At 39.4% G+C, this 27,444-nt stretch overlaps 1 protein-coding gene across 1 annotated transcript in view; it reads left to right on the top strand.

Annotated features, from left to right (window-relative positions):
* The window catches only part of HEATR3 (HEAT repeat containing 3), a 33,994-nt gene extending 7,823 nt beyond the window's left edge, over positions 1 to 26,171 (top strand). The window contains exons 3-15 of the mRNA XM_039503338.1: positions 747 to 834; positions 4,303 to 4,415; positions 6,888 to 6,997; positions 7,718 to 7,858; positions 9,274 to 9,557; positions 10,765 to 10,855; positions 14,337 to 14,494; positions 19,040 to 19,122; positions 19,467 to 19,603; positions 21,679 to 21,767; positions 23,464 to 23,607; positions 23,708 to 23,884; positions 24,861 to 26,171. Of these exons, the coding sequence (XP_039359272.1) occupies positions 747 to 834; positions 4,303 to 4,415; positions 6,888 to 6,997; positions 7,718 to 7,858; positions 9,274 to 9,557; positions 10,765 to 10,855; positions 14,337 to 14,494; positions 19,040 to 19,122; positions 19,467 to 19,603; positions 21,679 to 21,767; positions 23,464 to 23,607; positions 23,708 to 23,884; positions 24,861 to 24,983 (1,738 nt within the window). The 3' untranslated portion in view covers positions 24,984 to 26,171. The remainder of the gene's footprint in view (positions 1 to 746; positions 835 to 4,302; positions 4,416 to 6,887; positions 6,998 to 7,717; positions 7,859 to 9,273; positions 9,558 to 10,764; positions 10,856 to 14,336; positions 14,495 to 19,039; positions 19,123 to 19,466; positions 19,604 to 21,678; positions 21,768 to 23,463; positions 23,608 to 23,707; positions 23,885 to 24,860) is intronic.
* Positions 26,172 to 27,444: the final 1,273 nt, after the last annotated feature.

The raw sequence follows: 27,444 nt of genomic DNA, 5'->3' as shown, positions 1-27,444 counted from the left end.
ATCTGACAAAATTGTATGGGACTAACTGTACTGCACCCAGACCTACTGTTGGTTTTCTTTGTTTGCACAAAAGCATAATGTTAGTGTTTCCTTTAGAAATGTGTTTAGTAACAGTTTCCTGTAAATGTTTTGCACACACATGCTTTAAAGATTAGCTTCCAGGATATCAGAAGGAAGGGCCTGGGGATCCGTTTCCCAAATGAAATCTTGCCATATTTTAGTAGGAATAAAATAGGCTCAGGGTACATCCTCGCTGCGGGGGGAAGACTCATGACAAAGTCTGAAAGCCCAGGTCATCTGACTTGGGTTTGTGCTGCAGGACTGAAAATAGCAGTGTAGACGTTTGGGCTCGGGGTTGGAGCCTCACCAGGTCACAGAGCCCAGGCTCCAGCCTGAGCCTGAACATCTACACTGCTATTATTCGCCTCGAAGCGCAAGCCTGAGTCAGCTGACCTGGGCTCTGAGACTTGCTGCTGTGCCTTCGGCTCATTGCTATGCTATCTACATAGGTCTGGTTTTGTTTTTTTAAACTGAGTTTAATATATTTTTAGATTAAGACATGTAATAGACTAAAAGCAGGTGATTCATGCAGTATCACCTTAGTAATTAAACGTTACTTTAAAAAAAAAAAAGTGAAGCCTGTCATAACCTCTAAATCTGTTACTGTAGAAATATTTAAATATATTTCAAATATTCAAGGCAGATAACTTTATAATATGTGATCCAAGGCATTTAACTTCTTCCAGAAATCTCAGTGCTTGTGGAGGATTTGAAGTTTGTGATGACATGGTGACTAAAGATATCATGACACCCCTTGTAGCGCTTTTGAAAGAGGTATGTTAGTTTTTTTTAACTTCGATACAATTTTTAAACTTTCCAGGTCTTTCTCTTTTCAAAACTACTGTGAAGTGTTTGTAAAATTGTTCTGAAGGAGTCACTTGATATTTAAGCAGAAATTCTGGCAAGATTAACGTATAGTGTTAGAATTGTAAATGGTTTTTTTCTATTTGTAGTAGATACAATCAAGCAGAATTAGGATATTAGCTGAAAATAAATTGCACATGTGACAATCAGCAACCAGACACCTCAAGGGGAGAACAGGGGTTTGAACTCTAAAGAATAAGAAGTTGAATCAACTGATTATTATATGATGATGTTATACTAGACAGACATGCCAAATAAGGTCTTTTGTGAAAGGTTGTAAAGTTCTAAACTTAAAAATCATTATGAGGTATGTATACAGACTATGGTTATGAAATTATGTATTTGTGTATATGGAGAACTGTGCTCATAAACTTCAGTTCCACCTCCCAGCAGGACATTGAGCAATCAAACAGGGAGAGGCACCTCCCGAGCCAGGTGCTCACACAAAATCAGACTCAATAACCATTGCACAACCCAGGAAAAGACAATGATGGGCCATTAAAGTTAATGAAAGTGGTATTTTTTGAATATCTGTAGTGATTGAAGAAAAAGAAAACCCTGCAAACCCTTTTAAAATGGAAGGATTTAGAAGTGAAAGGCAACTGAGGGACAGTCTCTAGATGGGAAGCAGTCTGTGGACGCTAATGCCCCCCAGTATCTACGGTGTATGCTGAACTGTTCAAAGGCAATAGGTAACTTGTATTAGAAAAGGGATTTTATTGAAGATGGAAATGTAAAGCCTGAGGGCAGTTCTGCGCTACAAATTCACATTGGCACAGCTGCAGCGAGTCTGGTGAAGATGCTCTAAACTGATGGGAGAGAGCTCTCCTGTCAGCTTAATAACTCCACCTCTATGAGAGGCAATAGTTATGTCGATGGGAGAAGCTCTCCTGCCGACATAGCACTGTCTACACAGGAGGATAAAGTCAGTATACCTACGTTGCTTGGGGTGTAGATTTTTCACACCCCTGAGTGACTTCATTGTACTGAAGGAAGTGGGTGGTGTAGACCAAGGGCGAGGCTGCATCTTTGTTTGCTGGGTAGCTTGTGTATGTTTGCTTTCCTTTACTATTTCATATTTTAATCTGGGGTTTTTCTATTAAATCCACTTCTTTTGTATTTGTTTTTTACCCCCAAGCAGACCTGTTGTGCAAACTGTATGGAGTGTGTGTGCTAAAGTAAACTGATAACTAGAAGGCTTGTTTTATGCCTTCACCGGAATGGTCCAGGTGACTGGTATTTATGAACTCGGGGAGGATGGATTTGGGGAGACTCAGGACTCCAAGGGCTGTTGGAATCACCCCTCAAGGAGTGACTAAGCTGGTGGAGGCCAGGGTGAGACCTTGTGCTTGTGGGCTAGCTACTGATATCAGGGTTCTGAGCCATACAGCGTTTAAGGCACCCCAAGGTACAGGGCGGGTGGTTACAGGGCTCCTTACTCATCTGGATGATCTCCAACATGTCACAGTAGTGTAGTTGGTACAGGAGTTGCACTCCAGTATCAGTGAACTGAGGTTCACACTCCAAACACTTGCTGAACAAACCCTAGTGGATTCAAAAGTGAGGAAACAAAGTACAAGCTCACAGGTTGTTGTTTTCTTTTGTTTATTTCGGGTCAAGAGGAATAATGAAGGAAAGGAGAGAATGAGAAAATCAGAGTCTTTGTATGCAATGGATAAAAAGCAGCTTGGGAGCTTATGTTTGAAATCAGAGCCATAGCAGTAGAGCATTAAGACACCCGAAGGTCAGAGGGCAGGCAGTGACTGAGCCCCTTACTGGTTGGGATGATCCCCAAAATGTCACAGCTCCCTAAGGAATTGCTACTAATCACTTTTCACATAAATTATTATACAAATGGAACACTTTATTTCTATGAGAGTTTACCAAAATTATATGCAAATCTAGAGAGAGATCCCAAGCAAGGACCTGATTCTGCACACAGAGGTCCATTGAAGTTAATGGGACCCCACACAGGTATAGGGAGGGTGAATCATGCAAGCAAATTTGATTGCAGGATCTTTACAATTTTACATTACATGCTGTGTCTACTGAGGTTCACAGTGAGTGCTGTCGTCCAAATTAATGATTGAATTTACAGTTGGCAACGTTGTTATTGTACCAGTCATAGTAAGATCAAGTGTTTCTAATACTGCTAATTGTACTATATAGTCTCCATTTGGTCCAGTGGATAAGGCCCAAGACTGGGAGTCAACACCTGGGTTCCATCTGTCTGCTGACTTTACTGTGTTTTGGACAAGCTACTTAACCTCTGTGTCTAACTTTCCCCATTTATAAAATGTGGATAATTGTCAATCCCTGTGTAGGCTGCCCTTCTGAGATTCTTTTCCAGTCCACTGAGTGCATCCCTTTTAAGTGGAAGGTCTTCACTTCCCTTTGGGATGGGATTCCACGAACCTCCGCTCTCCCATTGGGTCTCTGATTTATACCCGCTAGCTGTCAACCATATTATATAGTAAGCCCATGGGCTTGGCACCTGCAAGAGTTTTCCTCTGGGGGTTTGTGGACGGGAATAGTATGCAGTGACACAGGAACAGATTCTTGAAAACAAAGAATATTTGTTTTGCCAAAGGGTACTCAGCTCTTAGTGAAGTGGATTTAAATTAACGGAGATCTATATGTATATTGTCTTACCTACACTTGGCATTCCTCTTGAGGCCCTGGGTAGATCTGATTTAGCTCTGGTGTCCCTCTCTTCTCTTTGGGCACCAAGTTATAGCATGGTTGCTGCAGGTGATTGGTATTTACGAACTTCCAGTAAGTCTCTGTGTCAGCCTGACAGCTTCCCTCAGCATAGGGGCAATCATTTAACAAAACAGTGTTTCTCCTAAATTCCAAGTCTTTCCAGTCTGGTTTCTTTAACAGTCCTTTTTGGTCTAAATATGCATTCAGACAGGGTGATTACACAGGGGGGCATATGACATTTATAAAAAACCAACATATTTCCCAGTTCTCCATATTAGCCATGTTTGTAAAGTGCTGTGAGATATGCAGATGACATTCTGTAAAAGTGTTTAATTATTAGCATTAATGGACATTCCAGTGTTTCTGAGAAGCATCTGGCATTGTTTTTTCTTGTGACAGTCAGACAAAAGTTTAACAAGTTTATTTGTCTATAAGAAAGTGCTTTTGAAAACGAGGGTATGTATGACAAGACATAGTACAAGGTGATTTTGTAAAGGTGTGTAATTTCTTTTCTATAGAAAGGAATAGTTGAATTCGTATATGACCCTATTTGCCATGAAGAGTTGCAGATTCACTGTAATTTCTGTCATTAAGTAGCTGTCCTGAGATCTCTGCTTTTAATTTTTTTCTCTTGTCCAGTTCTTTTCCAATTCCTTTTTGCCTATTTGGTTACAGTGCAGTGCTGGACTAGAGGCCAGCGAGGTCTCCCCTATGAAATGCAAAGATACAAAGAAAAATTGTGTTGAAGACATAGCCAATGAGGCTGTTAATGTGCTGTGGAATGTATGGTAAGCTCCATTTTAATATTAACACAGATGCTTTTCTTTTGAAAAATTGTTTGACCTTATATGCCCCAGTGAAGATAAAAGCAATAATATCTAATCACTTCATTCCTGAAAGTAGTTTATATATCAACATAGTTATTCCTCTTCAAACTTGAAAAATGTATTTATATACCTTTCCCCATAAATGGCAAATAAGATAAAACATATTTTGTAAGTGAAAGATCTTGAAGCTCCAAAAAGTTATTATTTTAAAATTATTATTAATCAAACAGGTCGGACTGTGATGAAATCTGACTTCCAAGAGCTACTCAGCCTAAATCGTGATTTTGGCTTTTGTACTATATCATAGTCACTCTGAAAGTGAAGACTTTCTGCAGTTCATGGGAGAATGAAGACTACACCTCCCAAATTTCCTGTAGGACCATTCTGTGATGCAGAAGTAGGGGAACATTATATTCCAACCCGGAGACTCCAGTGCTGTCCCAGCCTCAATGGGGAATGTAGGCCCCACTTGAGTCCCTGCTGCTGGAGCCTAATGTTTTGCTACAATTAAACTACTCTCTGTGGGCCAGATCATGTGCTCAGTGAAGCCAGTAGGAGTTTTATAATTTATTTTTTTGAGTTCAGGCCTCTTGAGTTCCGGAATGCTCCAAATCATAGCTTATATAAATGGGAGTCCCCTAGAATTCATAGCGAAGCCACAGAATGGAAATCTAGGGTGCCCAATATACAGCTGGGCTCTGCATTCTCCACTGAAGGGGCAGAGTGGAGTTTCCTGATCTTCTTGTGCTATGCACATTCTATCAGCACCTGGGGATCACTACATGAAAGTGTAAAGAGTGCTGAATCTAGAGGGAGAGGACATTAAGGAAAATGCAGAATGTCTAGATAGGTATATGGAGCATTGAAATAGGTAAAGAATTAAGACCTATAGAACATAGAGGTTAGTAAACCTTTGGGGTGTCTGTAATGGAGAGAATGCTGCAGAAGAGTAACAGAATAGGGAAGAGAGAGCTGAGATAGGAGCCTTAAAGTGACCTATGCAGATCTGTAGCATAAAGAAAGGGGACACTGACTGGGAACTAAGTTCAGCAAAATGTTAAAATCAAAGGCAACTGAAGCAATGCACAACCTGATAACACAGATTTGTCCACCGTGTGCTTTCCCCGGGTACTGCAGTCATGAGGGGAAGATTAAAATGATGGATCATGCCGCCCTTGCTAGAAATAGCTTCCCCCTCCCTCCTGCTATCTGACATTGTAAAGAGAAATGCCACTTGTTTTAGGCAGTCATCTTCTCTGTTGGGTCAAATCCTGCCACCTGCTGTGTGGGGATGGGCAACCTTGTAGCAATGGAACACATCCAGTTATACTATACATAAGAGCCATGATTTTCTCGCTATTAGGTGCCACCACTCTGCGGTCATATAGGTGGAAAGAGTGAGGATTTCTTTTCTTCCTCCTCGCTCTGCAGCTGTTACCAGTGCCCGTTAGTGCTTGGTTACAGGATGGGTTCTTAAGCATATTTAAGCATGTGAATAGTCCCGTTACTAATTTAGGGTCGATTTGTGTAATTGACATGAAGAAAATTATAGGTTGCGCAAAGGGAAACAGAAACAATATTAATAGAAACTCTAGTGCAAACATCGGGATGACACAATCTGACAAAGACTTGGGCTAAGAGATCAAACTGAATTTCAACCTAGAATTGTTTTTTGTTGTTCTTCATTTAGGCTCCATCATGTAAGATGCTCCATGGGGGTGGAACCTTGAGACCATATGAAGCCCTACTGTCTTCATTTGGGCTCCAGGCATCTACCAGCATGGAGTAGTAGCAGGGTTGGGGCCTTAGTATCTAACGCACATAGAACTATAAAATAACTGCATGCACAAGTCTCTGTGCTGCCACATAACCTTCTGTTGTGTAACCCTTGTCCTCAGTAGAACTGGATTTCTTGTATTCATTTGTCACTTGTCGGGTCTTATTTCAAATGTAAGTGACTTTGAGACAGGGACCATGTTTTGTAAAGCACTTACCATATTTTGGGAACTAGGCAAATAATAATTCTCGCAAGTTTCCTGGCCATTGGCTGGGTTCTGCGGTGTTTTTGATCTGTAGAAGTCACGGTCCCATCTTAATATTTTAGTTCTAAGTGAACTAGGTGAGGCAATTTAAATAAATACAAATAAAATCAGTAAGATTATTAAAGTAAATGGCACCTTTCGGATGGTTTTAGAAATGTAGTATAGACTCCTGAATGCCAACTATCTGTGCTGGAACAATGACTTCTTATTACTGACTGGAAATTATTTCCTTTAAAGTGGAAAATGTGTCCTGGAGCTGTTAGTTTTTTAAAAAATGGATTAATAAAAATATAAATTCAAAAAATAAAATGTTTGAATAAATTGTTAGAGTTCTACTAGAGTGACTTCTGTTAAAAGTGAAAAATGTTTTCTCATTCTTTGTTTTTCTTAGTGAGTGCAATGGTACGGCAGTATCTGTATTTAATAAAGAAGGGTGCTTGGATGTTGTGTTACAATATTTGAAGAAATTTTCCACAAACGTAGATCTGGCTCTCTCAGTAGGTAAGTGGTGGGTAGGGTAGTGATCATGATCTAGTTTGAGCTACGAATATATATCTAGCCTTGCAATACACTGTATTATATGGTCATGTTAACGATCCTATAGACTCACAACTGAAAATAAGAACTTCAGAAAGGCTCCTTCTAAAAATTACACTTTGGAGTTTGAAATCTTGTATGCTTGTTCTCACTCCAAAAGGGGAGTGATGTATTGTAGTGCTCGAGTGAGAGGGAAGGTTTTCCGGAGAAAAATAAACTAATTTAGCTTTTTTGGGGAAAGGGGATGTGTTTGTAATGCAAGAGGGCACCATCAATTGAAAAATCACACTTCTCTCTGAAAATGTTTGCTCTCACTAATATTGTTACAAGAACTTCACAACACTTCCACTGTTTCTCTTGTACAGTCAGTCAGGGCTTTATCCACATACTTCTGCATGTGAGTAACTCAGTTCAGTGGGACTGCTCCCTTGGTAAAGTTATTCATGCCCAAAAGGGTTTGCAAGACTAAGCTCTTACGTTGCTTTCCCCTGTTTGTGCGTGTCTTTCATGCAACAAAAAAGGAGACAAAAACCCTTCTTTAGTAGAAAAAAGATTATTGTTGGGGCAGTGTACTACTTTTATCCCACACTTGTGAAATTGAGCAGCTTTCATGATGATAGTTTACTATCCAGTTAGATATCTGAAAACGTTACATTTTTGTTTGATTGGTTTTTGTCACTACAGCACATTGCTTGCAGACAGTGACGGAAGATAACCCAGACCTGCTTTCTTCTTTCAATGCTTCTGCTCATCAAGTATTGGAATCCATAATGTTGTCCCAAGACAATACCATGGAGCATATCCTTTTAAGGACATTGTTGGCAGGTATGATTCAACTGGACCCTAACTTTTGTATTTGGAACATGCTATATAGAAGGTAAAGTGGGATGGGAGAGACAGAGGTTTTAGTTCTCCATCATGCCAAAGTAATAGCAACAAATTATGTTGTTGCCAAAGTGCCAGCTTAGAAGCAAGAGCTGGGTGGATTGTTCTCAGATCTATTCCTGCCACTGTTATACCTTTGTCATGGAGCCTGGGGTTTCATATGTCATCTTTCACAACCAGATAGCGTAAGAGAGCCAATATCTGAATCATGCCTAAAGGCAATGCTGTCTCTTGATTGTGACTTCAGTCCCAATTTGGTTTTCTGTTACTCATTCGTTAGTTCTTACTAAGGAAATAAAGCAATAGTAAATATTAAAGAAACTGTGTTGCTCTTGATCTTACCTATACTAGGCTTTGAAGCATTTGGAAATAGATTTTGAACTTTGGTTTAGCAAGAACAATGTTTAAATCATTTCTAACATGATTTATCTGGCCACTCTATTACACTGCAACCGAGATTTTGAAAGCAGTTTTACAACAGGCTGGCCTGTCCAGGCTGGCCAATCAAGATTTGTCTGAAATTGGTTTAGCTGGAAGCATGTTGAAACAGACTTTGAAAATCTGTTTTCAAGCATGGTTTTTAAAGCCCAATATAAAGTGCCTGGACCATTGCGTGCTTTCCCTTCAGCTTCACCATCTTGTGCTATACCTTCCAGTTAAGATACTTTCTGGCACTGAAAGACAATTAACTAGAATTCTCCAGTGCTTAGAAAGGGAGGGTTTTATTTAATTTCTCTTTATTTTTTGACTGTTTATAGGTCTGACAAATAATAAAATCAAGCAATGTAACATGGAAGAAAATCTCTCCCTTCATCCTTTTAAGACCATGAATAGCTCAAAATTAAGCTCATTCAGTGTCCTGAAGATCTGCTATATCTATCAGGCAAAATGTCACCAGGATTTCCCTATGGAAATATTTTGTCCATCTTCACATGATGAGGTTTGCCCCAGCTTACGGTTTTGGGCCCTGAATGTTCAGTATAGGTTGGCACTTGAAAGTCACAAGTCTATAGGGAACTCCTGAAATTTCAATTCATAAAGTACTCATACCTTTCTGAAGGAGGCAGTTGTTTCTCAGTTAATGCAAGGGATTGGAAATCGGGGGACATGGGTTCTGTTTTCAGCCATGCCATGAAGCCTCTGATCACGGGGAAACTTTTTTGTGCCTTAGATTCTCCTTTCGTAAGATGGGGATCTATATCTGTCTTTGAAAAGTATTTTGAGATTCTTGATGAAAGATGTGTCTTAGATACTGAGTACTACAGTTAACACAAGCTCTGGTTTTGCAATGGCTACAAGAAGGCCATGCACCATGTAGTTTAAAGGTTTTGACATTCTAACTCTCCCATGTTTAGGCTCTGTCTGGAATATAAAGGATACCATTCCATCCAGTAGCCAGGCAAGCACAATTAATGCTATCCTGAAGATTTTCTCAGAATCACTAGTGGTGGATGCTGGAGAAACAGTTATTCACATGAAGGAAGCTGAAACACAAAGGTTAAAACTCACTGCAGAGGCAGAAACTGAGGAAAATGTGGGTGATACAATAGACAACTCTGTATTGAACGAAGATGATGAAATGGAAGAACCACCTAAAGGAAAAGTCAAAAGAGAAAATGACATTTCAGATCTACTTCCAGTAAGTATGGCTGATTGTGGCTGACATAGCACTTAGTGCAGTGTTATGCTTCTGATTAGTCTTTGGTTAATTGTCAATCTCATTTCTCCATAACTCATTCGCAGAAGGGTGAAACTTTCCCAAAATATTCAGCCTCAGACTCCTGGCATAGAGAATTTCATCCTGATCTGTTAAAGTTTGGCAAAGTTATAAGCAACTGAAAATAGGGTCCTATAATGGAAGGTTCACCCTTAATTATAGGCAGAGCTACCAGCATGGTATCAGTGCCACCTCCTTTTCTCTGCCAGCTGGCCGCCCAAACAGGAAGCCACAGTGGCTGCTGGGGCTGGAGCATGGCTTCCCCCCCATTCCTCTACCCACCCCCCTCTGGCATAGGGCCATCATGATAACCCCCATCATGCAGCCACAGCCTCTCCACAGAGTGGGAGGCGAAGGGGAGCTTGGCACTTGTGCCTGTCCTGTGAAATTCCAACCCTTACCCATGATTCTGCTGTGATTCTTTTTTTTTTTTTTTTTAAACCCTGCAGTTTACAAAGGGTCTTACAAGTAGACCAAATTTGGGCAGATTTTCATTGGGACCACAAAAGGCATATGCCTGACACAAAGCCCAACCCTTGTCAAATTTCAGGTCCCTGCTCCAAAGCATGGGGGTGCTAGACCTTTTCAAATTAAAGAGTGCCAGAATTTAACAAGGGCAAAACAATCGCCTCATTCTCAGAAACCGCTGAGTCATTTTGGCTGAAATTTTTTAAAATACATTCAGCCTGAGGCAGACACCCAGCCTGTCAAATTTCAGCCCACATGGTTAAAGTTTATGAAGTAACTGAATCAATGGGAAGTGCCTGTCAACCTTAGTAAACAGTGGTACCAGTCACAGCTGTAATTCTTTACAAATTATGAGAATTCAGACATACTGAAAAGGGGGAAAACAGAACAACTCTGAGTTTTTGGCAGGTTTTGATGAGATTAGACCTTTCAGGATAACAAGTGATCTGTGCCTGTTAGTAGGTTCTGTTCAAAATACTAAACAATTTCTGAAGTTTGGCACACACCAGTATTAGTAGAACATTTGATATTCTCTATTCTGTTAGTTTTTTATGCGACATCTATTCACAATTATCGTATTTTATCTGCTTTGGTTGACAGTCTCGCCACTTTAAAACTAGAGTGCTATCCTCCAAAATTAAGTTTTGTTTGTTTTCTCTAGTCTGATAAGTGGGAGCTGAAACAAGTGACAGCCTTACTGATGGCTCAGCAGACTGCCCTGGAAATCATTGTTAATATGTGCTGCAGTGAAGGTATGTAGGCAGCTTTTTCATTGTTCCATTTTTAGTAACATGGCAAATTTAGTTGGACGGTTCTGGGATCTTATCTAACTTGACCTGCTAATCCTCTCATTCTTAAAAGTGAACAAACCATAGATTTGCATCGTTTAATGCCCCTTACTGTATATAAAGAATTTCAAGATATTAATTTCTAATCCTTTTTTCGGTGTGTTTGACGTTGCATATTTGAGGTGTATCAGTTTCAGACTTCCCTCTTTGTTGAAATCCTTCAGCAAAATCATACACAATCTGAAGCCAGATCTCCACTTAAGTTCCACCAGACTTAGCTATGTTGGTTAGGGGTGTAATGTTTTGTTTTTTTTTCATGATATAGCTGTGCTGTCAGAAGCCCTAGTGTCTGCAGTTATATTGGCAAAAGAAGTGCTTTTCTGGCATAGCTTATTTTGCTGGCTGAACACACAAAAACTGTATCAGCTTTTGCTGGGATAACTGCATCTACGGTAGGAAGGTTTTGCCTGGCTTTCAAGTATAGGCAGGGCCAAAGACTCAATAGCTATTTTGTCTTCAGTAAGAGCTGGGAGCACTGTAGCTCAGGTTTCAGCTTTTTGTGGTGTTGCTAGGGTGACCAGACAGCAAATGTGAAAAATCAGGACCGGGGTGGGAGGTAATAGGAGCCTATATAAGAAAAAGACCCCCAATTCAGCATGGTCCCTATAAAATCGGGACATCTGGTCACCCTAGGTGTTGCTATCCAAGTCCACCATCAAAGAGGGAAATTTGAACCTGATACCGTTGATACTTCTAAATTAAAACAAACAAACAGAAGGGAAATGTTTTAAAGAGTAATGTAGCAAATGTCTTTTTTATGGAGCTGGAGCAGCAACTCTTTTGCTTACTCACTAAATGATAAAGTCAGAAATGGTTGGTTTTAAAAGAAATGGACAGTGCCATTGAAATGTGCATTATTTATCCTTTTGACCTTCTGTGTGAAGAATCTCTTAGTTTCTCTTATGAGTGCAGTGATGTCAGAGAATCATGAGTTTGTTTTTAAATCATGGTTTGTATATATAATATGGTTTTTATCTCCATTTTTGCTATCGGACTTACTATAGCAGCTGCAGTTGAGCATCCCAGTTGCTTTCTTTAGATTTGAAATAATGACAATAACTCTAGCTCTGTTTTTGTTAATCTGTGCACCAGACATTTTTCTTTTGCGGATATTAAGACCCTCCCCAGTCGTCTTGCAACTGTTTAAAAATATCAGCTTGAGCTTCATGAAAGTAATTTCAAAAATTAACTGTCTGATAGAGCCCCTTTTTAAATAGTATGTCCTGACTTTCCTTTTTATTTATTGGGGATGGGGAATAAATAAATAAAGGCTTTTCTGACCCCTTGTTTTGCTTATGAGAGTTTCCTGGGCAAGCCAGAGAGCAACACCACTAAACCTGCCCAGGCCCACCTCTCTTCCCATCCCCTTCCTTTATGTGCATAGATCCACCTCTTCAATTTTAGCTTTGCTGCTGTTACTGATAAACACTCTCTTGGGGAAGAATATGTGCATAAACTCCTCCTAGAGCAATGCATGAAAGTGGTGGAACTAAACACCAACAAAAGAGAAACTGATTAATACATGAACTTCTGTGCAAATATACCTAGTAATTGGAAAAATATATTTTTTTCATTAATTTTTTTGTTCTAGTGAACTTAATGTTTATTTGCAGGAATAGTAGGTACAACATTTTCAGCTGGAAATGTTTTTGATGATTGATTTTTAAGAAATACTTACAAAAAAATTTCTCTTTTCTTCCCCCCCCCCCCCCCCCCCCTCCTTCCTCCGCTTTTATGTCCCAGGGCTTTCAGTGCTATTAAAGGCTTTGATCCTACATTTGGATCTGTATGGACTGTGCAGAAAGGTGGCTCTTGAGCAGAATCCTGGACAGTCAGTAGGATTCCATGAGCACCTGGATCCACTTGCAGGATCAGAACCTCAGTTTGTTACAGTAGATTGATCTTCTGCTGTGCAATCACTTTCTTGTTATGGAGCTATCTTCTTCATCTTGCATTGGCTTTCTTATTCTCTTTTGTTTTGTACCATTTTTCCTTTAGTGTCTTTGCATCCTAAAATTATGGAATGCAACTTCAAAAGTGGGAGGAGAAACAGCTTTTGTACTTTGCTGACAATAGGAATTATATGCGGACAATGTGGTTTGTGCGGGTAGTTCACAGGGCTCTACGTACATGAAGCTTCTTTTGAAAACAGCCTGCTTTACTTTTAAAAGGGGAACAATATATATATATATATATTTTTTTTTTCCCCCAGTTTTGGCTAGTCTCTTCAGTAGTTAGTCTGTCTCTTCTTTTCAATTCTAGTTTATTAGTCATTCTTCTGACAGTTAATAAAAGAATCAAATAACTGAGGAGTCCTCAACATGAATATTAAAATGAGCAGCTGAAACTTGTAATCTCTGACACTATTGCTCCTGACTATAACGTAAATTTGATCCCTAGGCTGCCCACATTTAGGTGATAACTTTTTAAGTAAATCTTGCCAGTTCTGATGAAAACCCTACTAACACCATGTATTCCCTTTGGTAATTTCTGCCATGTGAGAAATTCTGCACCTAGTAAATGAAAGTCTTTTAAAACTGAATATCTCATCTAATGAACAGTAATTCATAAGATTTCCTCATTTAATTAGAAAATCTCTTGTGGGTCAGTTGAATATCCTGCTGTTTGTTTACTCACTATAAAATACAAACCCCTTGCGTTACTACAGTCCATGATTAGACAGAAATAAGGTCTGTATGAATTAAGAGGAATCCAGAGACGGGTGTTCATTTAATTTTCAGGTTGCTTAGGGACAAAGATATTTTGATTTCCGAACTTCAGCCAGTGTACTGAATTCACAGACATACTCTGCTCACCAGGGGACCCAAGGGAATTAGCTGAACTGACATGAGACAGACTCCACACCCCAGGTCCTGGCTTCCTCTCAATGGGGGCATAATGCAGGGAGCAGGAGTTGTCAGGTGGGGCTGCAAATGTGGGTTGACTGAGGATCAGCTGTAATGAGGAAATAGCTAAATATACTGTAATATATGTATAATATTTATATTACATATGTATATATGTAAATATATCCCTTGCCCTCTACAGATGCAGTCTCAGAATGCATAAAAATATACCAAACTCAGCAGTATGTTCCATCCTGTAGTACTTGATAAATTGAATAAGCTTAACCTAAACATGAGCCTTTTATTAAAATAATTTGTATGATACTGTGTGTGTGTGTGTGTGTGTGTGTGTGTGATGCACAAGGCTGTAGGCTTGAAATGTACTAGAGCACTAGTTCCTAGAGACTGTCTTGTAATATTTTTCTGGAGTTAAACTGGGCATCAGACACTGGTTTGCATGCTTGATAATTCAGGAGTTGGGGGTACCTAGTTTGTGTGTGACTTCAGATTTCATTCTTAAATCTGTGTTCTATTCTCAGATCCCTCTGATGACGAATGGGAAGAACTCTCCAGCAGTGATGAGAGTGATCTGTTTATGGAGAACTCCTACGATGAGGGAGGTGGGCAGCCCATGTCACCCCTTTGCCTCTCTGCTGAGGTTCACGCAGCACTCATGAACAACCTCATTCCAAAGAAGGTAGAACCGCTATATGTCATCTGATCACAACTCAAATTCAGTCTTTTCACTGTGTTTGATTTAGACCTTAGTTTAGACCAACAAATTATTCTAATCCAACTTCAGTACAGGAAGATTTATTTTTAATCAACCTTTTAGCGTTTTTAAAAAATCCTAGATATACAGCATAATTCATACAAGTTGACTTGACTTAAATAATTCTGTGGTGTAAATGGGACAAGACAATTCCTCCAGTATGTCAGGAATGAAGTCAGATATTGGTCTTTTCTGAAACTGTACAGGATTTTCCAAGTTGGATATGTTAAGGGTGACTTGCATAGAGAAAATGGAAATTGAACAAGCCATGGGAATAAATGCCAATTTCCACTCCTAGCCAGGCTGGGGGAGAATGCCAGAGAGCAAACTTCTCCTCCCCATCCCCCCACTCCTTAAATTGTTAATTTCGGTAGTCTACTTGCCAATTCTGAGTTTGCTGTTGGGTCCCCAGAACTCATCTTAGTAGGATTTCACAGGCATCAGAAAATATGAAATAGTCATTTTTTAAAGTGACTATAGTAAAGTTTTTCTTAAACACTGTACACTAGTCCCTGTGTCTACACACTTGGAGGCTCTCTCTGTTGCATCAGTGCTTAGATAGATTCTGTAGCATGAGCCGTTCTGGAACCTCAGCAACTAGCCTTTAACTAGTGAGAAGACTTCTATACGAGCTGTAAGAAGGGCAAAATAAATCATGTGTGCTGACTACCCTTCACAACCTAGATAGAGACAAGGTGGGTGAGGTAATATGTTTTATTGAACCATCTTCTATAGGTGAGAGACAAGCTTTTGAGCTCCAGCTGAAGCTGGAGGTCACCTGAAGAAGAGTTCTGTGGAACATGAAAGCTTGTCTATTTCACCAACAGAAGTTGGTCCAATAAAATATATTACCTCACCCATCTTGTGTGTGTCATATCCTACATAGCTACAACACTGAAAACTGCATAGCCTACTCACATCATATAACATTCTTCCTAGTGTACTAATAGCTCAAGAGGATGTTAAACAGTGGCTGTTCAAGATAGACATTTTAAAATCAGCAGTTCCAGATAACTAGCATCCAAAAGTTTTAAAGAAGGTGGCTGAGGAGCTTGCAGGACCATTAATGTTGATTTTAGGTTTTGGAATGCTGGGAAAGTTCCAGAAGACTGGAAGAAAGCTAATGTTGTGATTTAAGAACATAAGTATGGCCATACTGGGTCAGATCAATGGTCCATCTAGCCCAGTATCCTGTCTTCTGACAGTGACCAATGCCAAGTGCTTCAGAGGAAATGAACAGAACAGGTGATCATCAAGTGATGCATTCCCAGCTTCTGACAAACAGAGGTTAGGGACACTTCAGGGCATGGTTTTGCATCCCTGTCCACCCTGGCTAATAGCCATTGTTGCACCTATCCTCCATGAACTTATCTAGTTCTTTTTTAACCCTGTTATAGTCTTGGCCTTCACAACATCCTCTGGCAAGGAGTTCCACAGGCTGACTGTGTAGCAGTACTTCCTTTTGTTCGTTTTAAACCTGCTGCCTATTTTTGTTTGGTGACCTCTAGTTCTTGTGTTATGATAGAGCGTAAATAATACTTCCTTATTTACTTTCTCCACACCAGTCGTGCTTTTGTAGACCTCTATCATATCCCCCCTTAGTTGTCTCTTTTCCAAGCTGAAAAGTCCCAGTCTTATTCATCTCTCCTCATATAGAAGCTGTTCCATACCCCTAATAATTTTTGTTGCCCTTTTCTGTACCTTTTCCAATTCCAATATATCATTGTTGAGATGGTGCAACCAGATCTGCTTGCAGTATTGAAGATGTGCCAAATATTGTGCCAATATTTAAAAAGAGTAAATGGGACATCCTACGTAATTATTGGCCACTCTGACATTGATTCTGGGCAAGATAATGGAGTGGCTGATATGGGTCAATTAATAAAGAATTAAAGGTGGGCGATATAATTCATGCCAATCAACATGGGTTTATGGCAAATAGATCTTGTCATACTAACTTGATACCTATTTTGGATGAGATTGCCAGTTTGATTGATAAAGGTAACTGTGTTGCTGTAATAGACTTTTGTAAGGCATTTGATTTGGTACCACATAACATTTTGTTTTAAAATTAGAACAATATAAAATTAACATAGTACATATTAAATGCAATGAAAGCTGGCTAACTGATAGGTCTCAAAATGTAATGGTAAATGGGGAATCATTATTGAGTGGGTATGTTTCTAGTGGGGTTGTGCAGGGATCGGTTCTTGGTCCTAAGCTATTTTACATTTTTATTAATAACCTGGAAGAAAACATAAAATCACTGTTTTCAGGCGACACAAAAATTGGGGGAGTGGTTAATAATGAAGATGACAAATTACTGATAGAGAGCAATCTGGAGCGCAAGCAAGCAATTAGCATTTTAGTACGGCTAAATATATACATGTAGTAATAAAGAATGTAAGCCATACTTACAGGATGGGGGACTCTCTGTTGGGAAGCAATGACTCTGAAAAAAGATTTGGAGATCGTGGTGGATAATCAGCTGAACATGAGCTCCCAATGCGCTCTTGTGGCCAAAAGGCTAGTGCAGTCCTTGGATGCATATACGGGAATCTCAAGTAGAAGTAAAGAGGTTATTTTACTGCTGTATTTGGCATTGGTGTGATTGCTACTGGCATATTATGTCCACAGTTCCAGAAGGGTGTTGATAAATTGGAGAGGGTTAAGAGAAGAGGCACAAGAATGATTAAAGGTTTTGAAAACATGCCTTGTAGTGATAGACTCAAAGAGCTCAATTATTTAGCTTAACAAAAACGAGCTTAAGGGATGACTAGATCACAGTGTATAAGTACCTACGTGGGGATCAGATTTTTGATCATGGGCTCTTCAGCCTAGCAGAGAAAGGCATAACACACTCCAATGACTGGAAGTTGAAGCTAGACAAATTCAGACTGGAAATAAGGAATACATTTTAAAGTGTAGGTTATCAGGCAGTGGAACAGTTTGCCCAGGGTCTTGGTGGATTCTCCATCCCTAGCAATTTAAAAATCATGATTGGATGTTTTTCTAAAAGATATGCTCTGGGAATTATTTTAGGAAAGTTCAGTGGCCTAACAGGAAGTCAGATGATGATCACGGTGATCCTTTCTGGCCCTGGAAGCTATGAGTCTAGTTATTTCTATTCCTACCCTTCTCTGCCCCAGTCTCAGCACAGGTTTCTGTGGTTAGCACAATTTTTGCTTTTGCTCTCTAGGCCACTTTAACAGAAGCAGAGCCATGACTCTTATTGTTTATTTTAAAATATATGTACATATGCTTGGATCCTTCTCAAAAATACACAATATTTTGTTAACAGGTTAAGAGCTTTGAGTTGTTAAAACTTATTTCTAATTCATCTTTATAATTGATGCAGCCCAGGAAAATAACTTTTAATCCTCTAGTACTTAAAAGGACACCAACTTAAAAAATCATGTTTCTGGAAAAATATTTCACCTGCTACTTTTACAAGTAACAACTCAGATAACTGTAACTGGCAACATGAGAAAAATATTTGTTTTAGTTTGTTTGCTTTATTTGACAGTGTTTTGGGGTTTTTTGCTTGGTCACTCCTGACTTTACACAGAAAAAGCTAGTGAGTTTCCCCTGTGTGTGTAGGTTTTTCATGCAGTGACAAGGAAGAGGAAAACATTTTTTAAGATAAGAAAATAGGACTGTAAATTAACAAAAATTCAAAGGGGAACTTCAGGCTAGGTGTAAAATCTGAGACAAGTTTGAGTACATTTAGAAAGAAAATTGACTGATTTCACATTGAAGCTGTTCCTTCGTAATAAAAAGATCAAACTTCCAAACATTTTGTTCAGTGATAGTATATAGTCATATTGGGGACTCTGCCATTAGGGGTTGATGTTACCATAAAAATGCTTCATCTAGTTGTGCAGGTGAAGTAGTTTGATTTCTTTCAAACGAGGATCCAGAATGGCACTGGATGATCTGAATAACATCTGATTTTTTTTTAAAGCCTTTCCTGTCATTCTTTGATAGTCTAATTTGCTCCCTACTTGCTAACAAGTTCTTTGTGTGAACAACAGGAAGAACTTTGGAAGTTCTCTAGTTAATCTTTCTATCTTTTCAGCTGCGGGAATCTTACCTAAACTTTTTAACCTTGAAAACTTGGTATGAGGGATTGGCAAAAGTTCAGGGTTGTTTATTTGTAAAGTGCCTAGCTCATTCTTAATTGTGGGTTGCGAAGCTAACATCCTTCATCTTGTAGTAGTAGTAGTATGGCAATGTGATAGAATTGAGAACAAAGGGGGTGTTTACGTAAGGTTAACTGTATTCAAGGGCCTGTGTACTCTGTGGCAAACTGAACCTAAAATCTCTGGTAAGGTCCCCGGATTCTTCAGCATTGTAGAAATTATGCAGCATATTCATTTTCAATTGTTTGAAGAGGTTTTAAATTAAATATGGAAACATTAAACTGTCCTTCACCCCCAAAAAACCTGTTGCCGAACTTTTTTTTTCCAGATTCTTGAAAAAACCGCTTTTCCGAACAGTGTTGCTGTAGACATCTGTACACACAGTCCATCTTGGAAGCCATTAATTAGAAAGTAGGAATTTCTTTGACTTTTTTTTTAATTTTTTTCAGTGCATTTGTAATTAAATTATTAATGTAACATCAGATCTTCAATTTCAAGATTTTCTGTATTATAAACATTGATACTTTAATGTGTGTGGGGTTCTTGGGTCACCCTAGAGAGCTGGATCTTACAAGTCTGCTACATTGTTTTAGTAACAAGATACAAATATTTACATGCAGATATTTTGTGATCCCCAGGTAAATTATACCCCACCTCAACACTGCATAATTAAATTAAAATTCCTTGTTTATATTGATCTTTTTTTAATTAATAGAGCCTCAAAAGGCATATTCCTGTTATTTACTTTGTTCCAGAATGAACACGGTACAGTGCAGAGCTCTAACATGTCTCCATAGCATTTTGTTAGTATCAGATGTGGATTGTCTTGGAGGAGCGTCAACACTTCAGTCACTTGCACAGCACCTCTCCCAGCTAGTTTTTTCTCAACCAGGTAGGTTTAAGGCCATAATATTAGAGAAACTTAATTCAGAAGGGTTTGATTGCTTCTGTTATAAGTAAATTTTATATACACCTCTACCCCGATATAACGCTGTCCTCGGGAGCCAAAAAATCTTACCGCGTTATAGGTGAAACTGTTATATCAAACTTGCTTTGATCCGCTGGCATGCACAGCCCTTCCCCGGAGCACTGCTTTACCGTGTTATATCCGAATTTGTGGTATTTTGGGTCACGTTATATTGGGATAGAGGTGTATATAGCATTTAATTTAATACAATTTTATTACTAATCCCCTCCGTGCTGCCTTCCAGATGCAAGAAAAACTGGTGTTGGGAATATGTTGCCATGCACCAAGGCTATGTAAACCTCACATAATCTCCTTACCCAGGAAAGCTCTGATCGAATAAAGTTTTTGGAGTGCGTAGTATGTTTTACATCAGTATATGCAAGCACTGAAATATAAAGTGACTTAACCAGTGTGGGAGCCCCATCCTAACATGAGACCACAACATCTATATTTGGTCATGCCTGAGATGGTGGCAGTTTTTTCCTTTGATCACATAAGACAAGCTATTGTAATGGAGAGCAGGACATCTCCTGAGTATGTGTAAACAAATCTGAATGTGAGAGAATTCACTTATCTGAAATGACGTCACCAGCGTTATAATTCAGGTTCGACATCACAGGACGCTATTCCCAAAGTGAAACAAACTCTAGTATTTGCATACTTATCAAAATAGGAAATATAGCAGGCCTCTCTTTCTCTGGGGCATAAGTTATGCGTATATTTTTTGCGTACCACTCTTGAAAATGTATATCTCTAATAAATGTAATCATTTGCCCCAAACGTTTTACAGTTAGGGCTAAGCATCAAAGCTGCTTATCAGATTTCCTGGTGTGATGATGATTTGATTTGAATGAAGATGATAAACCTGTTGGACAATGTTCTTTTAAAACAGTACTGTTGTGGAGTAACAAACTTATTCCTATGTCTCTAAAAAGCTTCTGTTAATTTCTCTGAGAGCTATTGTGAAGATTTCCCAGTTACTAATGCTGCTTTCAGATTGAGAGGTGACCAGTTGATGAGCAAGCATGCTGGAAATTAATAGTTTAAGGGCCCGTCTACACTACAAGAACAACATTAGCTCATGATTCTCTGCTGAGGATAGGTGTGTCGGATGACAGATGCTCCTAGCTGTAGCAGATAATCATGCTAACACACGGTTCTTGTAGACAGGCCTAAAAACACTGTAGTGAATTATGTGGACTACTGGTATAAGTAGCTGTTCAAAGCTCTAGTCTCCTAACTGGGATAGGAATCTGTAAGGTGCCACTGCAGGTTTTTACTCCTGCCAGAGCCTGTAAATAGCAACAAAAGAACATTAGCAGAGAATGAAAAGTGTTAAAATACAGAAGAATATGCATGCAAGAAGATGGTTGGTATTGGGGAGCAGTTGAGTATTCAAAATTTTGTGGGCGCAGTTCGAGTCCTAGGTTTCCCAGAGTTTACTGCATGCCAGGGGGAAACTAACAGGTGATGTAGAGATGCTAATATTCTGGGTGCATGTTGGAGCTCAGAGTCCCAGGAAAAAGACTGGACGTCTTACAGATTTTCTTAAGAGATCTAGGAAGTGAGTTTTAAAGTACCCGCTTAGCTTCTTTGCAGTGCTCCTCTTAGTGCTCTGGTGGTGCTTATGGTCTGAAATATTGGTGTGGGACACTTGTGCTAAATTTTCAGTTTGTCCTTAATTAGGCCTCACTTTTTGCGTGCATAATTTTACACCTATATTTGATGTCACTTAGAAGTCCTAGTCCTGGATTGTGTCTGAAAACTAGGACTTTAGACATCTGTGGCAGAAATTGCAGATACAAATACGAACATGAAATTGTTGGCAATTTCCACCCACAATGCTAGAGGCCCAGTCTCTGAAAATCTAGGTTTTAACATGGGGTAGCACCAATAGATGTGGAATGGAAGGACATTTTTCTCTGCTCTCAGTGCAGAAAGTCCTTAAAATGATTTGAAGTTTGTTTTGACTCTTTGGCTTTGTGTTTATTTTTGAGCAGAATTTCCTACACACACTGAATTCCTGGAAGCTGTAACTAGTGCTATGAGGGCTCTCTTGCAAACAATGGCATCAAAGAATATATCTCAGGTGAGAGGTTTTTCTACCAAACGTTGGGCATTCTGGTAGATACAGGTTCAGTAAATTTACATCAGATTGTACTTGAATGGTTTTGAAACAAACCAATCTTTAAAGAGTGCTAAATTCTTGTAACTTGATGTTTAATGTTTTAAGCATTGTAACAGTGCTTATTAACGCTGCTAGATTTACAGGTTTAACAAAATTCATCCTAATTTTTCTCATAGATCAATAAGGTTGCTGAAAAAAATATGCTCCTGCAACAGGAATGGGCAAACTTTTTGGCCTGAGGGCCACATCTGGGAATGGAAATTGTATGGTGGGCTATGAATGCTCACAAAATTGGGGGTAGGGGTGTGAGAGAGGGTGAGGGCTCCGGCTGGGGGTGAGGGCTCTGGGATGGGGCCAGAAATGAGGAGTTCAGGATGTGGGAAGGGGCTCTGGGCTGGGGCAGGAGTGCGGGGGGGAGGGAGGGGGAAGGATAAGGGCTCTAGCTGGAGGTGCGGGCTCTGGCGTGGGGCCATGGATGAGGGATTTGGGGTACAGGAGGGGGCTCTGGGCTAGGATTGAGGGGTTTGGAAGGCAGGTGGGGGATCAGGGCTGGGGCAGAGGGTTGGGGCACAGAGGGGGTGGCTCAGGGATGTAGGCTCCGGAGGTGGCGCTTACCTCAAGTGGCTCCCGGAAGCAGTGGCATGTCCCCTCTCTGGCTCCTACGCTGAGGTGCAGCCAGGTGGCTCTGCACGCTGTCTCATCTGCAGCTGCCACCCCTGCAGCTCTCATTGGCCATGGGAGCTGAAGAGGTGGGGGCAGTGTGCGGAGCCCTCTGCCTGCCCCTATGCATAGGAGCCGGAGTGGGGACATGCCAGCTGCTTCCCGGGAGCCACACTGAGCCACAGCACATGTGGAGTGGGGGATGCCCCCGACCCCACTCCCCGGCAGGACCTCAAGGGAAGGATTAAAAGGTCTTGGTGGGCTGGATGTGGACCTCGTGCCATAGTTTGCCCACCCCTGTCCTAGAAGAAACCTTTCACACTAATTCTGAGCCTGGTGGTTATTTTGTATACATATTTAAAGAAAAACAGTTGGGCTAACTTTTCAAAAACAAAAGGAAATGTAAAACCCAAGCTGTATCTGTTTGTGCAGCAGCCACAGTTTTTAACATTTTGTGTACTAAACTACCAAGGCTAGTGTCGGATTCTCTCTCGCTTGATAGCGTCAAGACTGGATGCCTTTCTAGAAGATGTACTTTAGCCATACAAGTTACTGGTTCATTTGAGCGGTTACTGGGGGAACTTTAATAGCCTGTGATACTTGTCAGACTAGATGACCTAATGGTCCTTTCTGGATTTAAATGCTATCAATTTATGAATAAAGAGTTTCTGTAGTGTTCATTAGTGGCTTAGAAGGAGTTATTCAAATATTTCAGGTAAATATGTGGCTTTTGGTTCAGGGCTTTTTACCTACAGAGCCATGACAATGAGCCTTGAGCCTTTTCTGGAGAAAATTCCTGAAGGAGTAAAAGGATAGTTTAATAATCTCCATGCTGATTCCATCTTCAGTCTTATCTTTTTTCATAATATACAGATGCTGCTTATCTGCTATAGGTTTGTCTGTCTTATATAGAAGCAAATGACCTAAAGATTTTTCTTTGAAATAGTGTTTCTCTGGAAATTTAAATTTATCTGACATTTACTTTTCTTTTAAACAGTGTATGACTCCTGAGCAGCTGATGACTTTATGTGAAGCTGGTATTCATAGCAGTAATATCAGTGTTAGAGTAAATGTAGTTAGCATCCTGGGAATTGCTGGCAGCGTGCTGGCAAAAATAGAAGATACAGCTGAAACACTAAAGGTAATAAATATATGGGTAGCAACCCCTAAACTGCTTTAGTGACAATTACGTGCCATTGTTTTATAATGCCATGTTTTTAAAAATAAGTCTCTCTTTTCAGATGATTGGAAAATTTCTTCTTGAGGTTGCTATGAAGGATTCTTCTCTTGTGGTAGCTGGAGAAGCTCTGGATGCGCTCTTTGATGTTTTTGCAGATGGGACAGAGGCTGAAAAAGCAGCAGTTCAGATTAAATTGCTCCCTGCACTGAAAGAATTCCAGCCAGTCTTCAAAATAAGGGTAGGCATCTCGCAAACTAGTAGCCAGTCCAAGGCCTCAAAATACAGTTTAAGTTAACACTTGAGATTAGTTTTGCTGCTTGTACTACTAGGAAATTATGTGAAATATGCCCACATTATTTTAAACAATTCAGTGCACAGAAGAGAGCAAAAAAACAAATCTCACTTACTCTTAGTATGCTTTAGATGGAAAGAAAAGTTCCTTTCTTGACAGTCAGTTTAACCATGTGCATAAAGAATTAATCCCATATTTACTACGAGGCGCCTTTGGTGTCTAAGTTATTGGCCATCTTTTTCTGAAACCCTGGTACATTGATTCTCTGAATTCCTCCATGGGTAGAGAGGGCCACACATGGTTAACCTTTAGAAAGGAGAGAGGAAATCCTCTTCTGAAACTAGTTTGACTTCTTGTTTTAATTTGCATGGGTGTCCAAATGTGCATGTATTTATCCTGTTGCTGCTTAGTTAAGATAGGTCTTAACCAGAATCCTGTACTGTTAAGTGAAATTATACAAGTGAAACTTCCGATCCCTCAAATTAATTTTTTTTTCTTTAAAAGGGGGGTAAATTTTCAAAGCATTGTGTTCCTTTAGCCAGGTGACACACAGGAGGCTAGAAGCTCCAATATACTTTTAAAATAGATACATTTTTATTTCTGTAGTTTATTGCTGGATGGCCTAATATCTACTAGCCCATCATTCTAGGGCACAACAAATTCACTCTAGCAGAAGCGGCTGTCATACTCCACCAATTGACCCTTCATTAAATATGAGTGCTTTGCACTTCATTTTATTTCTGAGTGCAGTGCTAGGTCTTTTCCCTTAAATATCTACAGAGGATAAATACATGTTACAGATTTAACTGTGTAATTATTGAAAGGCAGGAGCATCATATCCTGCCAGAGGCGTGCTTGGCTGTCCTAATCTGAAAAGCTGCCTTCTTAATTTTATGTGTGTGTGTATTTTTTTTTATTGCAGATGCGAAAAGAAGGAAAAGGACAGTACAGTACAGATCAGTTGTGTGTTCTTGACAATGTCAAAATGAATTTGAGAAGATTCATTGCCTATCAAGAGACATTAGGGGGAAAAAAGACTACTTGAAACGGACTTTAAGGTTTTCTTTATTGATTGTCAAATATCTAAGTTTTGAATTCTAGAATTTTGGGGAGAGGGAGTTCTGTTTTTATGTTAACATTGCATTTCTTACATTATATGTATTTTATACTCTCTGGGAAGATGCAATATTAAAGCTGGATTCAGCATATGAAAGTATTGCATTACTTTGAAATTTCATGTTCATGCTGGTAAGAAATGGTGTTGCAATCTTGGGATATGTAAATACAGTTTACTCTCATTGCGTGCAAACCTTCATGTACCCTGGCACAAAATTATACCACAAGAAGTTAGTTTAAAAATAAGATCACAGTTACCTAAAAAGTTGAGAGAACTCATGAGAAGCGTAGAGTTTTTTTTAGAGGATCTAAGTAGTGGCTGAATGCCTATGAAAGTTAAGGTATACTATCAGCTGTGTTCAGAATTGAAAGGGAAGCTTTGGCAAGTTTCCTGAGCAAAGTATGATAGGTACATAGATTATGATCAGCATTTGGATTTTTTGTCCTTTGAGGCTTATCAAAGAAGAAGCTATGTCATTCACTTTCATCCAGTATAATAAATTCCTACATGACAGGCAATTATTGTGGAAGTTAGTTTAGAAGAAACCTGCAAAAGATATTCAGCCTGATTTTTCACTTCATTTTGTGGGTGTTCAGCTTTCTGAAAATCAGTTCAATAGGCTTTACTTCCCTTCTGTAGATCCTACATTAAGGTAAAAGTTTGGATTCGGGGAAGTAATACACCTAATAACAAATACAACTATTTTTGTATTGAAATGTGATATAAAAGATTTTTTTAAAAATTGTTTAAATGATATCTACTCAAATGTGTTTGTTAGGGATTTTAAACTGAGACCCGTGAAATGCCTGTAAAATACATCACCTATTTTGAAAGAAGTGTCACTGATTGTGGATGCATAAAGACAAAGATGGACTTTTATATATGAAACAATTTTTATTATTTTTTTAAAATGTATTCGTTTAATTCATGAAAACAAAAGTATCTCAAATACACAATGTAGAAAAATAAGTTTAGGGGATGTGTGTGTGTGTGTATGTGGCTTTGAAGAACTGGGAATACAGACATTACATCTAAAAACCAATCCGTTTTATTCATTATGTGAGGTGGAGCCTTATTCAAAGACAAATAAAATTGGGAAGAATTGAACACTTTAAAGATGTAAAATATTGTATAAACCTTTGGGAGGGGAAGGGGGGTTATTTTTAGAGCTTACCTGTTAAGCCTTGTTGCATGATTGAAATGGAATATTTGAAGACTTTAGTGTTCTGATGCTGTTGTGCCAGTTCCACAGAGGTTTTAGTAGCGAACACCAAATTGGATTCTTCTAAGTACTCAATATTTTAACTGTTCTGATCAGCTTTTTACCCCTATCAGCCCAGAAGTTTTTACCAGATTCCAGGAACGGATGTATTTTGCTTTATTGTTCAGTGTCCTAGTCCCAGTGAGGAGAAGAAAAAATATATTACTTTATTCCTCTGGAAGTGGAGATTTTACTCACGGCTTCTGTGTGTGGTTTTCCTTTTTGGACAATGTTGAGTTTGTCCATTGTGAATATACAAATCATTCCTAAGTGTGAACTAGCAGACTTTTTAATAAAATATTTTTTGCAGTAAAAGTTAGAGAAATTAGTGTTGGAAAAACTAACTTGGTGGTTATTCAAGAATGCTCTAGTTCAAACAGGAATTAATTCAGGGAAGACCTATGACCTGTGTTATGCAGCAGGTCATTCCGCATCCTACAGCTCTGATACCTCTGTTCTAGTCCCTCATGTCTGCAGTTTCTGCAGGCGGTGAGAAGCTGTAGCACAGCCCATCCTATCCATGCCACTTCTCCGGCCTTCTGCCAGATCTGCTTCTGCAAGAGCAGTCAAGTGGCTGTTCACTTGGCTCCTGATCTTTCTTTCCATTTTGTCCAGCAGTAGCATGCAGCCTTTCTTTCTTGTCTCTCTCCTGATTCGGATATTGAGCTGTGCAAATACGGAGCTAAATCCAAGCAGTGTTCTATTTGTGAGGCAGCTTTTACAGGCTCTTTGGAGAACTAATTATGCCCTTCCTGTTCTCAGTCAGTTGACAGTTGCACTGAATTGGGTAGCCATGTTGGGTGGTGGTGTCCCCACATTCACTCAAGAAGCCATGACTTCAGCACAGAACAGCCCAATCTGGAGACTCAGAGCAGAACAAAAAGGAAAAGAAAAGGTATAATAATAAAAACTAAAAGGTATTTTTCTTCTGACTCCAATACCTTATCCCCTACTGAGGAAGGGGAGCTCTTGAGTTCAGATTCTGAGCAGGACATTTAAAAGATACAATAAAATATTTTCCCCCCCCCTGAGATCATAGAATCCTATGGTTAGAAGGGACTGCAAAGGTCATCTAGTCTAACCCTCCTGTTTGAAACCACGTGCATCCATAGTGTAGATTCAACCTGA

The sequence above is a fragment of the Mauremys reevesii genome, linkage group 16 (genome assembly GCF_016161935.1).
Source record: "Mauremys reevesii isolate NIE-2019 linkage group 16, ASM1616193v1, whole genome shotgun sequence".
Taxonomy (NCBI): Eukaryota; Metazoa; Chordata; order Testudines; family Geoemydidae; genus Mauremys; species Mauremys reevesii.
Note: the sequence above shows the minus strand (reverse complement) of the source record. Positions and strands in the feature narration are given on the sequence as shown.